The sequence below is a fragment of the Oncorhynchus masou genome, chromosome 28 (assembly GCF_036934945.1).
Source record: "Oncorhynchus masou masou isolate Uvic2021 chromosome 28, UVic_Omas_1.1, whole genome shotgun sequence".
Taxonomy (NCBI): Eukaryota; Metazoa; Chordata; class Actinopteri; order Salmoniformes; family Salmonidae; genus Oncorhynchus; species Oncorhynchus masou.
The window spans coordinates 58,103,765-58,119,601 of record NC_088239.1 but is presented as its reverse complement, the minus strand read 5'-3'; the positions used below and the strand labels follow the sequence as shown (position 1 = coordinate 58,119,601).

The following is a 15,837-nucleotide window of genomic DNA, read 5'->3' as shown; positions in this document are numbered from 1 at the left end:
AGAGACAGATGGTGGGGCGGAAAGAGACAGAGGTTGGGGTGGGAAAGAGACAGAGCGAGAGAGGGTTGGGGGGAATGAGACAGAGAGAGAGAGGGTGGGGGGAATAGAGACAGGGAGAGAAGGTGGGGAGGAAAGAGACAGAGGGTGGGGAGGAAAGAGACAGAGGGTGGGGGGGAAAGAGACAGTAGGTGGGGGGGAAAGAGACAGTAGGTGGGGGAAGGAGACAGAAGGTGTGGGAAAAGAGACAGAGAGAGAAAGTGAAAATCTGTGGTTTTAGGTTGTGTTCGTACGTGAAGCCAGAGGAATGATCCATGAGCTAAATGAGAGGGAGCGAAAGAGAGAGAGAGAGGGAACACCAAAAAAGAGTGAGAGACCGCAAGAAGACAGGGAAAGAGGAAGAGAGTGCAAGAAATGAGAGAGGTTGAGTGAGCTGTATAGAAGGATTCAATGAATGATGTACCGGGCCACTCCCTCCTGTTTGCTCTGGCTATTAACGTAATGGAGCACCACCTCAACTGGTTTTATGTTGGTGAGGATGCACATGTGGAAGTGGTTATGGTGGAGGATCTGACTGGCGCAGGGAGTGCGGGGGGGAGCTTACTGTACACACATGCGCAGACACACACACTTGTTATTTGTGTGTGTATGCGTAATCAGATTTATACTCTACATATCCAGCTCTCTGTTTGAGTGTATGATGTGTTTTTGGGGTCTGAAACTGTTGACACCCTTGATAAACATGAGTCAAAAAGACAGTATAAAATAAATCATTTAAATACTGAGCTATATTGTAAGCTCAAAAATAAAAGTTTAATTTGTAAAAAACAAATGTTACGGTAGGGTTCAGAATGATTGACAGCCATGTTTTCAGTACCTCACCATGCGAGGATAACGGAGCTGAGCCTGTTTCGAGAACCCTTCCAGATCCTTGATGTCCTTCATCGGCACTTATGGACTGCCTTCTTCTGAATTATATAACCTGTTAAACAAAACCTATTTCTCTGAGAAATTGTATTAGTATTATATAATTTCCCATTTTTTTTGTATACAATATAACTCAATTTTCATTTTTTTTTTTTATACAGTCCTTAATGCTCATCTTTATCAAGAGTGTCAATCATTCCAGACCCCGCTGTATGTTGTTTCTCTATTAGCATGTCAACACTACATCCATATGCGTATGTACCAACACAAGCATAATGTGGCTCATTTCAGTTAAACAGCATGTTGGTGTATGCAAAATGGTCCATTTGGGACACAAGCTGTTCAGGTCTATTACACAACCAAACATGTTACTACCAGCCTACGATTGTGTCTGCATGTGTCAACTCTGAGAGATTCACTTCATTACCATCTGACTATCACACTTGTAACGTCATTACGTTTGATTGACAGGTCATAATGTTGATTAATATGTCAACGGTAAATCGCTTCGGGATGAAGGATTGAAGGATCTCCTTGAGAGGGTTAGTGTGTTGGAGAGAGAGGGGAGAGAGAGGGGGAGGGAGAGAGAGACGGGTGAGAGAGGGGGGAGAGAGAAATACAAAGAGACAGAACTTCAGCTCACTTCCCTCCCTTTTCGTTTCTTGGGGACAGTACAACGAGTTCTTCTCCTCTTTCTCCCCCCCCCTGGTTCCTGTAGTCTATGAGGTTGAAAAGTGCAGTGCAAAGCACAATCCTATCTCCTTTCATTAGCCGATTACAGTCTTGCTTCACCGGTGTCAAGGTGGTTCTGGGAACTATCAAGGTGGTTCTGATGCTATCTCCAAAACAATCTGTACCCCCACGTCTATTTGTGTATTTGAGGTTCTATTATGCAATCCGTTTGTGTCCCAGGAAAGCCTGTGTGTGTGGTGGGGGGTGGGGGGATTGTGCATGTGAGAGAGCGAGAGCGAGCAGCAGACATATTTCGTGTGGACGCGCTGCAGGTCTCAAGGCGAGTGGCGCTGAAAGGTCCAGATTTGATCTACCCTGGGAAATGTAGAGCTTTAAATTGAGTGAGTCTCAAGGTGTTTTATGAGGCGACAAGGTCAGGGTGCTGATGATGATTGACACCTGAGGGCGTGTTTGTGTGTTCGAAGTAGGGTCTGTAGTGTTTCCTGATCAGGTCACATGGCCAAGGAAATACTCCTGGACTAACTATTAAAGCAAGATGTACAACAAGACAAATGACTCTCAGCTGTTTACCTGAAAGGGCACATTGCTTTCAGGTAGTATACAATGACATACAACTGTCTGATACGACTACATGCAGATGTTTTGTAGGGAAATGCAGATGGTGATTAAGATGGGGATCAGTGCAACAAGGAAACATCACTGGAGTATCTGCTTGGAGTGGCTACATAGTCCCGTCAGAGATGCCAGCAGTACAGTTAGTTCTGTGTAGTGTTACAACATTCCAGTTACTTTCCCAAAATGCACAGGTTATCCAGAAATCCCAGTTGGAATATTCCTGGAATCAGAAGTGAATGGAAGCAGGAATTCTGGAATTGTCCATCCAGGATTTCTGTAAAAGCTGCAATCTTTTGGAAAGTTACCTGATTTTTTTTCAACCCTAGTTCTGTATGATCCTGGCTGAACTCAAAACGGATTGTGTTATACTGTATGAAGTGTCATCCTGAGTAAGGTGAGGTGGGTTGAGATGAAGAGGGTTGGAGCTGTGTGTCTGTCTGTCTGTCTGGCTTGAATTAGGCCCAGTAGCCAGAGGTTGTTAAATCCACTCTGGAGGAGAGTCAGGCAGCTGTAAAGATTTTAAAGAAGGAAACTCCACATACACAAACTGTATAAACACTTGAGCATACACAGTCATAAATCCCCCCACACACACAAACACACATACATATACACACACACACAGATACACAATTGGACCCGTCAACACCAGCTTTTAGTCACAGCATGAGTGTACACCGTGCATTCGGAAAGTGTTCAGACTGTTCTGTTCTGTGGAGCGAGTAGTACACAGTGTTGTACGAGATCTTCAGTTTCTTGGCAATTTCTCGCATGGAATAGCCTTAATTTCTTAGAACAAGAATAGACTGATGAGTTTCAGAAGAAAGTTCTTTGTTTCTGGCCATGTTGAGCCTGTAATCAAACCCACAAATGCTGATGCTCCAGATACTCAACTAGTCTAAAGAAGGACAGTTTTATTGCTTCTTTAATGAACAGTTTTCAGCTGTGTTTAATATAATTGCAAAAGGGTTTTCTAATGATAAATTAGCCTTTGAAAATGCTAAACTTGGACTAACTAACACAACCTGCTATTGGAACACAGGAGTGATGGTTGCTGATAATGGGTGAATGTATATAATGGGCAATACTCCATACAAAATCAGCCGTTTCCAGGATTTCTGATAAATTTTATGTTATTTTAATGGACAAAAAAATTTGCTTTTCTTTCAAAAACAAGGACATTTCTAAGTGACCTAAAACTTTTGAATTGTAGTGTATGTAATTAAAGGGGAAGAAACCCATATACCAGGTTCCTATAAACCCAACATGTTGAAGATGGAACTGACTGAGTTCAGTTACCACACTCTTAGAAAAAAGGGTTCCAAAAGGGTTCTTCTATTGTCCCCATAGCCAGAACCCTTTTAGATCCAGGTAGAACCTGTTTTGGTTCCATGTAGAACCCTCTGTGGAAAGGGTTCTACCTGTAAACTAAAAGGTTTCTTTAAATGGTACTCCTATGGGGACAGCCAAAGAACCCTTTTAGGATATTGACCCCTTTAAAATGTTGGTCCATCTGAAATATTAGGAGTTTGGGTTAAATGTTGATCCTTCTGAATGTTAGCAGTGGCTAAGCTGAAAATGTTGACTCAGTAGTGCAGTTTGTGATAAAAGCACCACATTTGGCACAGAGGTAGATGTTTGTAGCCTGAAAAAATATAAATATGGAGCCACCCCAGATTTTGTCCCAGGGGGGCGTGGCAGCCACTATAACTCAAAAATAACTCAAAAAAATGGAAATACATATTTAGCTTCCAGTCAATGTCTCTATACCAAGTCGATAGTCTCATCTTTCAGATACAATTGGAACTGAGTTGATAGCCCATAGCCTTTCCACTGTTAGATCTAAAAGTATGAAGGCACCAGTGCCCATTTCACCTATATCACCCATACCAGTGGCCATTTTAGGTCATACCGGTATGTCAGATCAGCTCAATCGCCAACTTCGTAGTCTCTGAATATCACAGAAAAACCACACGTTGAATGAATGTGTAGCAAACATACAAAAATGTATTTTGGGCCATTTAAACCATTTTCTTTTGTTATAAAAGGTTAATTAAATACAAAGTGTTACTGCTTGAAAGACAGTGTCTCTTTGAAATCATTACTAAATTGCGGTCCAAAAATGACCCCTTATTTACAGCAGGAATGCATGAAGTCTTATTGTGTCCTTAATCGGCTGTAAACTGAACAACTCCAGCTTATTGTCATTTTTTATGAACAACAGACCGCATGACCTTATAATTATAAGGTTTCTGAAATAATTGGCTTTAAAAGTTCAAACCCTTATTTGTTTGACTGGTGGCAGCAAATTTTATCTTGTATTTTTTTTAACCTAACAACATGATTGGGGTTTAGAGTATAATATAGGCTAGGTAGAGGACATTGTACAGAACAGGGCTATGTCAATAACTACATTTAGACAAAAAAGCAAATAGAGCCTTTTAATTCCAAGCACTCAATAGAAAGTATTTGTGTGGGGACATGCGGTTGTATTTATCTCTGTGTGTGTGTGTGTGTGTGTGTGTGTGTGTGTGTGTGTGTGTGTGTGTGTGTGTGTGTGTGTGTGTGTGTGTGTGTGTGTGTGTGTGTGTGTGTGTGTGTGTGTGTGTGTGTGTGTGTGTGTGTGTGTGTGTGCGTGCGTGCATGTGCGTACGTGCGTGCATGCGTGTGTGTCTGTGTGTGTGTGTGTGGGCCTCTGAGTGTGTGGGTGTGCGTGTGTGTGTGCGTGTGTGTGTGTGTGTCTGGGCCTCTGAGTGTGTGGGTGTGCGTGCGCTGGTGCGTCTGCCTGTTTCTGTCCGGATGTTGTCTCAGTCCAGCGGCTCTTCTGAATAACAGTGTTCGCTGATGCGAAAGGTGCCAACAGTTCTCCGTAGTTGGTATTCAGACCACACAAGTCTGTGTTGGGATCAAAACAGGCCATGAATCCATCCTCCCCATGTGGAGTTGGGGATAATCCCCTGTGTACTGGCTCTGGTGGAAAGTGTCCCCTCCCCCGGTCTAAATGTGGTTTGTATTAGGATGATTATACAGTAGTTGGATGTCAGCTCTGTTGATTGGGTTCTCATCATCAGTTACCTGAGCTGCTGACAAATCCCAGTCAGTTAAGTCAGTGACATTTAAGACCTGCTTGGCTCTGTCGTGTTACAATGACTTGTTGAGCAAAACGCTAAATTGACGGACATACTGTGTTTGTGTGTCGTCTTGTTTGTCTGTGTGAGTGTGCGGCATGTATTGTACTGGGTGGGGTTGTCTGTGTATGTGTGTGTGTGTTCGTGCGTACTTGTCTGTATTTGCATTCTTGTGTATGTGTGTATATGTCAGCTGCATCCATGTGTGTCTTGTCCTAATTTTCACAGTTGTTCTTATGTGTCCCCTCACTCCAGTCGGACTCAACAGTGACCATCACCTGTGCAGATGGAAAGTGGAATAAGCAGGTGTCGTGTGAGCCCGTAGACTGTGGTCTACCAGACAAGTACCACGTCCACCCAGCCAACTTTAACTTCCCTGAGGGAACTACCTATGGCAGGAGGAGCACCTTCCAATGCAGGGAGCCTGCTCAGCTCGTAGGTGAGTGGTTTGTGTTTTGGCTGTGTGAAATCAATTCAGAACAGCTAATGTGTTCCACAGTACTGTTCTTGGCTGGCAGATTCATGGGATATCTTTTATATTATTTGCTTTGTTCAACTATTTGTCTCTCCAATCTCCCACGCCTCTCTCCCTTCCTCTCCTTCCATCTCTACCCTGTTTACATCTCCTCCTACCTCACTACCTCTCACTCCCATTTCCCCTTCTCCCACCCCCCTCTACCCCCAGGTTCTAACAACACTCTGACGTGTCTGGAGGATGGTCTGTGGTCATTCCCTGAGGCACTGTGTGAGCTGCGCTGTCCGGCCCCACCTCACGTGCCCAACGCCATGCTGCAAACCAAGCGCTGCAACGACACGGGCCTCAAAGTGGGCTCCCTTTGCAAGTACAAGTGCAAGCCAGGCTACCACGTCACCAACAAGCCCAAGAGGTGACCAACCACTCACATGCTGTTGTGAATATAAAGTGACTCACAGTCGGGGTCAATTCCATTTTAATTCAAAATCCCAGACTCAGTTCAATTGTCTGGGTTTGAAATGGACTTGATTCAATTGATCCTGTTCAGCTCTTTATTTCACTTATCCCATCCTTTTAACATGGAGCATGTCTCTAGTCTTTGTCCTGTCAATTGAGTTCCACTCATCTCAACCCAAGAAACTTTGTCTTGGTCTTTGGCTTTGTCTAAACTTCTATCCCCTTCTTATCTCAGGCGAGCCTTTAAGCGTCAGTGCACAGAAGACGGCAGCTGGCTGGAGGGGGCGTGCGAGCCGGTGACCTGTGACCCTCCGCCTGCCATCTTCCACGGCATGTATCAGTGCACGGATGGCTTCCGCTTCGACAGCACCTGCTGGATCAACTGCCCTGGAGCCAACCACACGGTGAGACCGCTGCACACCGCTCCATGCAAGCAGGTCTGTCTCTCTCTACTCCTCCTCCCCTCAACTATCTGTCTGTCTGTCTATCTGTCTGTCTGTCTGTCTGTCTGTCTGTCTGTCTGTCTGTCTGTCTGTCTGTCTGTCAGCCCTGCCTTGTCTTTTGGTGTCTTCTTAAAACGTTGTACTGGCCTCAGTGTCTTGCTGTTTGTCTGTATCTCCTGTCTTTGTGACGTGTAAGAGGATAATGTGTTAGGGAACAGGAGATGTGAAGATCAACATAATGCAACATACAGTACTGTATGACACACATATATTCACACAGACTGCCTTTCACTGTATTGTCCTTTACCTGTGGATCTCTCTGTGTGGTAGCCTTTAATGCAGAACTGTGTGTCGATTAGTATGTCCTGGTGTGTGGCTGGATTATAATGAGAGGATCAGAGGGTGTTAGGTCCAGAGTTTGCATGTATAATTCATGAATCTCCCGTGGGCAGATTTTGCGTGTAAACCGAGAGGATCTGCCACCATTGGGAGGGGTGGAGATGTTTTTTTTGCCAGAACTCTCAATTTCTAACACGTATGAACGCAGAAGTTAATCAGGCAGCTGACCAAATTACACTTGATCTTACTTCTGGTTTAAAAGAGATGACTGTTTCATAGACAGAATTGATTATCTCTCGCTCACCTTCTCTTTCTCTCATCCCCCTTTCCTCTCTCCTACTGCCTCCCCTTTCTTTCTCTTTCTCTATCTCTCTCTCTCCCCATCAGTCCCATTCAATTAGCACAGCCAGTTATTAGATTAGATTGATTTTCTAAATAGTTGTGCCACAGACAGATTAATTAAGCCCTTTAATCCTCCTTGACGACATCTCCTCAGATGATTGTCAGATAAGAGTACCACGTTTCGTTGTGGCATGGAAGGTGGTTCGTAATGTCCTTTGTCTGTCTGTGTGCGTGTGTGTGTGTGTGTGTGTGTGTGTGTGTGTGTGTGTGTGTGTGTTTGGCAGGGGCCTAGCACCAATGTGATCCGCTGTAGGAAGGACGGCAACTGGACTGGCTCCTTCAAGCTCTGTCCTCAGAGCATGGGACAGTGCTCTCTACCTCAAAACCTCAACCCCAGCATACGAGTCAGCTGCAAGAAGGGACATGGAATAGGTCTGTATATGTGTGTGGCATAGTAGGAACCATATCATACACTATGTTTGTCCGATTATAGAGAATCACTAGGGGCCTTGAGGAAACAAATAGATGACCAAGTGGATATGAAGTAAACATTTTAAGCGTCTTTAAATAAGATCAAAGGCCATTTTAAAAACATGATTTGATATGTGTACAGTTTGTGCGGACACTGATTATGTCATTGGGTTTGTTCACACAGGTGAGGAGTGTGAGCTGATGTGCAAGGACAGTAACAATGACGTGGTGATCCTGCCTAGCAATATGACCGCAGACAGCGTACTCAAAGAGCACTGGAGAAACCCACCCAAAGTCAAGGTGTGTCTGTCACAAGTCCTACAGACGTACTTCACAAAGCACTGCTGCTCATGATCTGTCCTGTTAGGAATTTGACACTGTGTGTCTCTGTCTTGGTAATATTATGAACTACAGAAGGACCAAACCCTTCACACCTACTGTCTGTCTGGCCAATGCATCTTGGTTGGCTAGACACTGGAAAACAGATGATACTTGTAGGAACAGACAGGTAGAGGGAGGGATAGAAAGAGACAGAGAAAGACAGAACGGGAGATCAATATAAGAGGAACCCCTTGCGAGAGTACACTCCACTCAAAGAAAACAAGTTGCAGTGCACTCTGGGACATGAAGTGTTGTGCTCCCACACTCGGCGTAGTCCAGCACCACCCACTAGAGTATACCCCGTTTACATTGAATTACCTCTCTATTACCAGCACAGGAAGGCATGTCCCAATCAACACAATAACCACCGCGGCTTGGAAGAACACAGGCAGATCCCAGCCAGTCATCTCTGAACTCATGTCAACCACAGCCAGCACTGGGGCCAAGTCGTAAAAGTTCAAAAGCACCGTGTCGTCAGTAATCACTATCATTTTAGAAATGACACCATTAGAAACGCTAGTAGTTTGATTTAGATATATTTGACAGGGATATTATATTGATTCTTCCCTGATTGCTTAAATTGGTGGTTGTGATGAGGAAATTAGGGCGGCAGGCAGTTTACAGAAGCGTACTGTGAACGCTGTGTAAACGTTATCCCCCTGGGGGCACAATTCACATGGAGAGTAATGAAATACACAACGATAAATACCATCATATCGCTGTATCTAAATGTGTTTGTCAGATAATTCCACCGCTTCCTCACTTAATTGAACTCGATTTAAGTCAATGGGACCTAATTATTAAATTACAGTTAAAAGCTGTTTTTAAGGTTTTTAGCTGCAGTTGGATGGACCTTAGATAGGGCTAGGGGCTAGGGGCTAGAGGCTAGGGGCTAGGGGCTAGGGGCTAGGGGCTAGGGGCTAGGCTAGCCAATGAGGGCCTTGGGAGTTAGGACTGAGAACACTATGTTTTTTTGGGGGGGGTGTTTTGTTTTCACTGCGAGTCGCGCCGAGTCAGCCATTTGGTGTGGTACGGGGGAAATAAAATGATCTGTTTGTAATTGATTTGTGTAATTGATATGATTTATTCACTGGGATAATATTAGTCTGGAAACGAGGCAAGAGGGGGAAAGGGAGGCAGGATTAATGGGGCATCAAGATGTTCCACAGGGGTTGGATGAGGAGAAATCAATAGGCTGTTCTAGTTTGCTCAGCAGCTTGTGCCTCTGTGCCGGCCCATGTCAATCGATGCATGTGAATTCCTATGCAACCTGTTCCACCTCTTTGGCTACCAGACAAGGATAGGACCCCCCCCCCCCCTAGACAAAAAGGAGGTAAACTTTGTCAGTCTGGTTGCGTGCAGCGGATGACTACTCGGTAAGGTTTGCCTTAAGAGCTGACGGCTCACGCCACGGGACGTCCAGTTTCTAAATTAAAGTGTCAACTCAACCTGTTCCATCTGGGAAACGCTACTGTGCAAGTCGAACACACTTCTGAAGCGCTATCTAGAAATCCACCCTGGTATCTGCAAATGATTGAATCCTGGCCTATAAGTGTTCTCAGATGAGTGATACTTACCAAATGTGATCCATACCACCTACAATATCACGAGAACTCAATTGTAGACTGATTATGAAAAGTACAGTATATTTGCATAGAGAACCATCAAATATGTTGGTGATTAAATCACAACTAACCCATGATAAGATTATATGGTATTATTCTCATAACATTTTACCTTAAAAGCTCCATCATTCTACTCTAGATTCACAACAAAAAAATGCAGCCGTTAACTTTAGTGTTCCACATGTTCAAGAAGAACCCAGGAAAAAAATCCACTTTACATTTCCATATGTGCTGAGCCAGGGGGTTTGGCCTCTTCATCAATAATAGTGATGTATCACCCTTCCGACGCATTCGTTGTGGGGTTTGACCCACTTAGGCTACCATTCTCCTCCTCTCGCTCAGTCTCTGTAGCACGCTTCCCTGCCTCAGCAGAAATGACACTGCTACCTTTAGAATTTGTCATTTTTTTGTGAATAATATTTATTAGGGACATGACCTCACTGTGCAAATAAGGATCTATTTTGGTTGGATATCAGTGCCTCTGGGGCAGGTGCTGGGGGCGAGGATCCCGTGCTCGGAGGTGTTAGGCAAAGCCACAATCGTGAATTCTGTTGATTTACGGCCGAGCAAGTTTGCGGAGGACTTCATCTTAGTGAACATTTTATTTGATTTAACTAGGCAAAAATAGCAGTGAAAAGTTTTTAAACTAAGACTCTCTAGCCCCCACTCCTCCACTTTGCAGCTGTACATTTACCAAAGTTGAACCACTCATTGTGGTCATCCTAACTGTGGGAGGCTATTTGACCCACCCCACCCAACCCCTCAGTGAGCTCACTCACTTCACTAAGGCATGCTGGGAAAGGAGTGTGCTGCTACCCAGTACCCAGCTGTCCTCAGATGCTCTGTTGTTCTTTCTCTCTCTCGATCCCTCTCTCTCTCTGCCCTCTCTCCCTTCTTATTTTTTCTGCCATTGATTTGCTGACGGCACTGAAATGAAAAATACCCTAGTTTGCAGCAGCGAAAAAGCGCTTCAACTCGTGTGTTATTGGGACGCAGCAGGGCTGGGAAATAGCGCTGCGGCGGAGGTCAGTCAGTCCTTTGCTGTGGATGGCACTTTTGATCCAGTCGCACCGGGTTGCTTTTGCCTCACTGCATGTACAGGATCTCCTTCATCTGGGGGCATCATGTTCCCCTGAAAACCCTCTCAGGTCTCACCCGTTTCACACAGACACAGTCTTGTATATGCTCTCCCAGCCTGCCGCGCACGCGCACACACACACACACACACACACACACACACACACACACACACACACACACACACACACACACACACACACACACACACACACACACACACACACACACACACACACACACACACACACACACACACACACACACACACACACACACACACACACACACACACACACTGACTACTTTCAAATAACCTCAGAAGCCCCCTTTTCCCCTCCATTAATCCCAATGAGAGCAGACAATGAAAATAACAGATTCCACACATACTGTGGAAATATTCGAGAACACGTTTCATACATACAGTGATGCAATCTCCCGGGGCCGGTGCCCTGGTATGAAAGAGCACCTTTATATAAGGATCAAGTTATATAATGTCAAGTAGATTTATTCAGCAATCTGTGGTAATCAATCAAAAAGCAGGCTTCTCCACCACTGGAGACACTCATGCATCCATTCATATGGAAAACACCATGGACTTTCCTCCTCCTGAATGTGGAGTGAGTTAAGGTGAATAACTGTTAATCAGGAACATGGTCGTTCCACTAGAGGGTTGGCACCCTAACCTCCTTTTCACAAACCAAGGAGAGAAGATTTACCTGTCCACATTACGTGTCCGGGATCAAAGGGAATGCAGTAAGCGTTATCCAAACAGACACACATAGCGTGGCAAGAGAGGGAGAGAAAAAATTATGATTTACAACAAAAGCTGTTTGATTTAGGTAAGCTAGGAACCTTGGAATGAGGTGGAGGCATGACGTGGTTAAAGCAGGATAGGTCTAGTCAGCTTCAGTCGCTTTGGTAAAAACATCTCATTGTAATGTATTTCAAGGTATTTGACCTGTAGAAACACTTGTCGGAACTCACCTTTGTGCAAGTGAATCAGCGAGGAGTGTAATGTGCTTGTGGTTGGGATCAGACGTCACTGCGAGTCGGATCTGTTGAAACAAGGCGCAGAGGTGGCAGACTTCAAAGAGCCAACCGACCATCATTAGACGTGGACTATATCCTCCTCTCTAGCTTCATGACAAGTTTATATTTGTTAACGCCCCCCTGCGAACCATTGACAATATCAATATAGCCTTATATTGTATGGAGAGATATGTATCAGTTTGTTGTAGGACCAAGGTTATGACCTGAGTCTGGCATTGGAAGAAAGAGAGAGAAGATTCTGTGCCAGCGTTCCTGTCAACGTTGGCTGGTGGAGACTGTGTGTGCAGCCTGGTCTTGCCATATGACTCCTTGTTTATGTTTGTGTGGGTTTTGGGGAAAGACGACACAATGATGCATTCACAGCAGCCGGCAACAACATGCCGTTCCACATATACTTTCACTCCACAATCTAATATTGAAAGCAGGAAAATTGCTTTTCCCACCATCATTACTAGTACTACTAACACTACTATGGCTACAATGTCCATCCTTACAACTATATTTCCAACCTGTCATTTATATTTGAATCAGTATATCTTATTCCATCGCTCACAGATTGACATTTCATCCATATACAGTAGAGATATTTTGAGTGTCTGAACCACTTTTGACTGTTTTCCTTTTGTCTCCTTACAGAATGTAGTGTGTACAATGGGACTGAAGTGGTATCCACACCCAGAGGTGCTCCACTGCATCAAAGGATGTGAGGTAAGAACTTCATTGAGCTTTCTGAGGATAGAGTTTATCTATGAGATAAAGGTTTCACTTGAGATAGAAGATATGGGGGGGGGGGCTCATCTGTGTGATAGGATGTGAGGTAAGGGCTTGAACTGCATGAGAGGAAGTGAGGTAAGAGGACATGGCATACATCATGGAGGCCAGTGGTGATGAGGAGAGGTATGTGGGGAGTATAAACACTGTAACAGAATATATACACATGATTAAGTGCTCAGATAACAAGGGCTTCTTTATGTAGTTTGTAACCTATCCTGATATTTTCTAACATGTCATCAGATCAGACATCACCTTCAGTTTCCAGATATGTTGCTTTTTTCAAGTTGTTCTACTCCCCATGGAGTTTGTGCAGACACTAGCTCGGCGGGAGCTGTCAAAATCCAACACGCAGTCAGTTGTTTCAAATGGAGCTGGACAGATAAGAGAGATCAGGCCTGGTCATGTTTGAAAGAGTTGGCAGCCATTACTGGCTCTTACCTGGAACTGACAAGCACTCACACAGATACAGACACAGATATACCCACACACACACTTCTGAACAGACTGCCCTAAATACAATGCCAGCCAGGTAGCTAGCTAGCTAGACAGCTAGCTATCAGAGAGACATGCCTTTTTACATCAGGCGAGCTCATTCGGGAGATGGTTGTAATATAACATTGTTTCAGAGCATGTGTAGCTAATTGTTCTCTCCGGGGAGATGTGCTGCTCCTGTGACGTCAGTTACCGTGGATACCGGCACAAGCGGAGACGGTTGTCAGTGGAAGGCAATTAGAAGCGGGTTTGATTCATGTCGTCTCCGAAATGAAACACTTTACCCACATGGGGACCTGGATCGGTTTCAGAGAATCCCTCTGCAAGAGAAGAGAAGCAGGAAAGAACTGATACTGGGCTAGAGCTTCAATACTTTGTCTACACACCCTATGTAGATGATATTGTAGTATGCCAATATTTTCAGATCAGATATGTTAACAAAACATGTTCTTTCCTCGGGCAAAATACATATTTAGATTTGACTGTGATAAGCTATGTATTTAAATGTTATCGTGGTAAAGAAAGTATTCCCCTTCTGCTCAGTGTTGGTAAAAGGATGATGTCATCATTCACACAGTTAAAGCCAATTGGATAACCAAGGAAGGGGGGCTACCCTCATAAATCACATGATTGGAGTGTTTCCTAGCCTCATAGTTTATGGTGTCCTCCCATTGATTTACATGTCTGGACCTCTCACGGCTTAAACAGTCACATTGTGTCACAAGTGTAAATTATGCACCAGATTAATCAGCAAATTCAGCACACAACCTCAAGAAATGGCACTGGGTGAGATGGGGACAAAACAAGTTGACAAGTTTAAAGCTGCAATATGCAACTTTTTGGGCGACCCAACTAAATTCACATAGAAATGTGAGTTATATTCTGTCATTCTCATTGACAGCAAGTCTAGGTAGTGGTAGATCTGTTCTATGTGTGATACTTCTATCCTTCCTGTTCTTAAGTTTAGTTTTTTGTGGGGGTGACCTGATTTGTAACTATTCTTTTATTTTGGGTCAAAAGGGGTTCATTTTGTCAAACAGATTTTGAGCCCAAAAGTGTATTCTAGAGGGGGACAATAAATAGAAAACTAATTTGGTTAGGATGTAGGGGCAACTTTACTTCATCTTGTCTTCAGGAGATTTGATTGTTTATTTAGTCTGATCAGTGGAACAATTCTCATTCGTAACAATGGGCTAAAATATAGGGGTAATTACTGTGCTTGTCAGCAAGAACACTACAGTTATTCTCCATTATTTTTTTATTATTCCACTTCTTCCCAATTTTGCCAATTTAATCACATATTTAAAATCTGGTATGCCTAACTTGTGTCTTTGAAAATGTGGAGAATTTTGAAAGATATACAAATAAGCAATGGATATTAAATTTTCCAGGAATCAAATATAATTGTTGATATTTTAGTATTGTGCCCATGCTAGGCAGAGATGGTAGAGGGACTCACAACTCATAAACACGTCATATTTTCTATGTAAGTAAGATCATGGCAAGGATCTTCAACTAGTGGCCATAAACCACCTGAATGTTGATATTCATTCGATTTTTCTTAAATGTTGGGTGATTTAGAGAAATTAACTGTTATAATAAGAACATTTTCAAACACCCAGCACTTCAGAGGAGGCCAACCCTCCTGGAGAGCAAGCAGGATTTTCTTCCAGACCTATTTTAAAGAGATTCTTTACCCAAATTACTTTAAATTCCATCCCCCAAAAATCTGAAAGTAACAAAGTCATTGAATTCTGAGTGTTAATTTATTGTTCAAAGCATCCTGAATACACCTGACCTGTGGTTTTAATGGTCATGCGCCTAAGCCATGTCAAAATACGTAGAATTGCAGCAAATTAGCTTCCAAACTAAAATGTTCTGTCTAACACCGACCCCAAACCAGCTGTGTGCATGCACCATCGTGCACCATCGTGCTCCATCGTGCTCCATCGTGCATAAATGTATTTTGTCCCCTTACACCAAACGCGATCACGACACACAGGTTAAAATATCAAAACAAACTCTGAACCAATGACATAAATTTGGGGACAGGTCGAAAAGCATTACACATTTATGGCAATTTAGCTAGTTAGCTTGCACTTGCCAGCTAATTTGTCCCATTTTGTTAGCTTGCTGTTGCTAGCTAATTTGTCCTGGGATATAAACATTAGGTTGTTATTTTACCTGAAATGCACAAGGTCCTCTACTCCGACAATTAATCCACACATAAAAACAGTCAACCGAATCGTTTCTAGTCATCTTTCCTCCTTCCAGGCTTTTTCATCGTTTAACTTATATGGTGATTGGCATCTAACTTTCATAGTATTACCACGACAACTGGCAACAGTTCGTCTTTCAATCACCTACGTGTGTATAACCAATGAGGAGATGGCACGTGGGTATCTGCTTCTATAAACCAATAAGGAGATGGGAGAGGCAGGACTTGCAGCCCGATCTGCGTCAGAAATAGGAATGACTTCTATTTTAGCCCTTGGCAACGCAGACGCTCACTGACGCGGGTGCGCAGTGTGGGTGTAATAATTGAATAA

General features: G+C 43.7%; 1 protein-coding gene across 1 annotated transcript in view; it reads left to right on the top strand.

Moving 5' to 3' along the window:
• LOC135517966 (pappalysin-1-like) overlaps positions 1–15,837 on the top strand; it is a 127,938-nt gene that overhangs the window by 98,478 nt on the left and 13,623 nt on the right. Inside the window, exons 15-20 of the mRNA XM_064942710.1 lie at positions 5,616–5,799; positions 6,046–6,247; positions 6,527–6,728; positions 7,700–7,847; positions 8,071–8,186; positions 12,659–12,730. Of these exons, the coding sequence (XP_064798782.1) occupies positions 5,616–5,799; positions 6,046–6,247; positions 6,527–6,728; positions 7,700–7,847; positions 8,071–8,186; positions 12,659–12,730 (924 nt within the window). The remainder of the gene's footprint in view (positions 1–5,615; positions 5,800–6,045; positions 6,248–6,526; positions 6,729–7,699; positions 7,848–8,070; positions 8,187–12,658; positions 12,731–15,837) is intronic.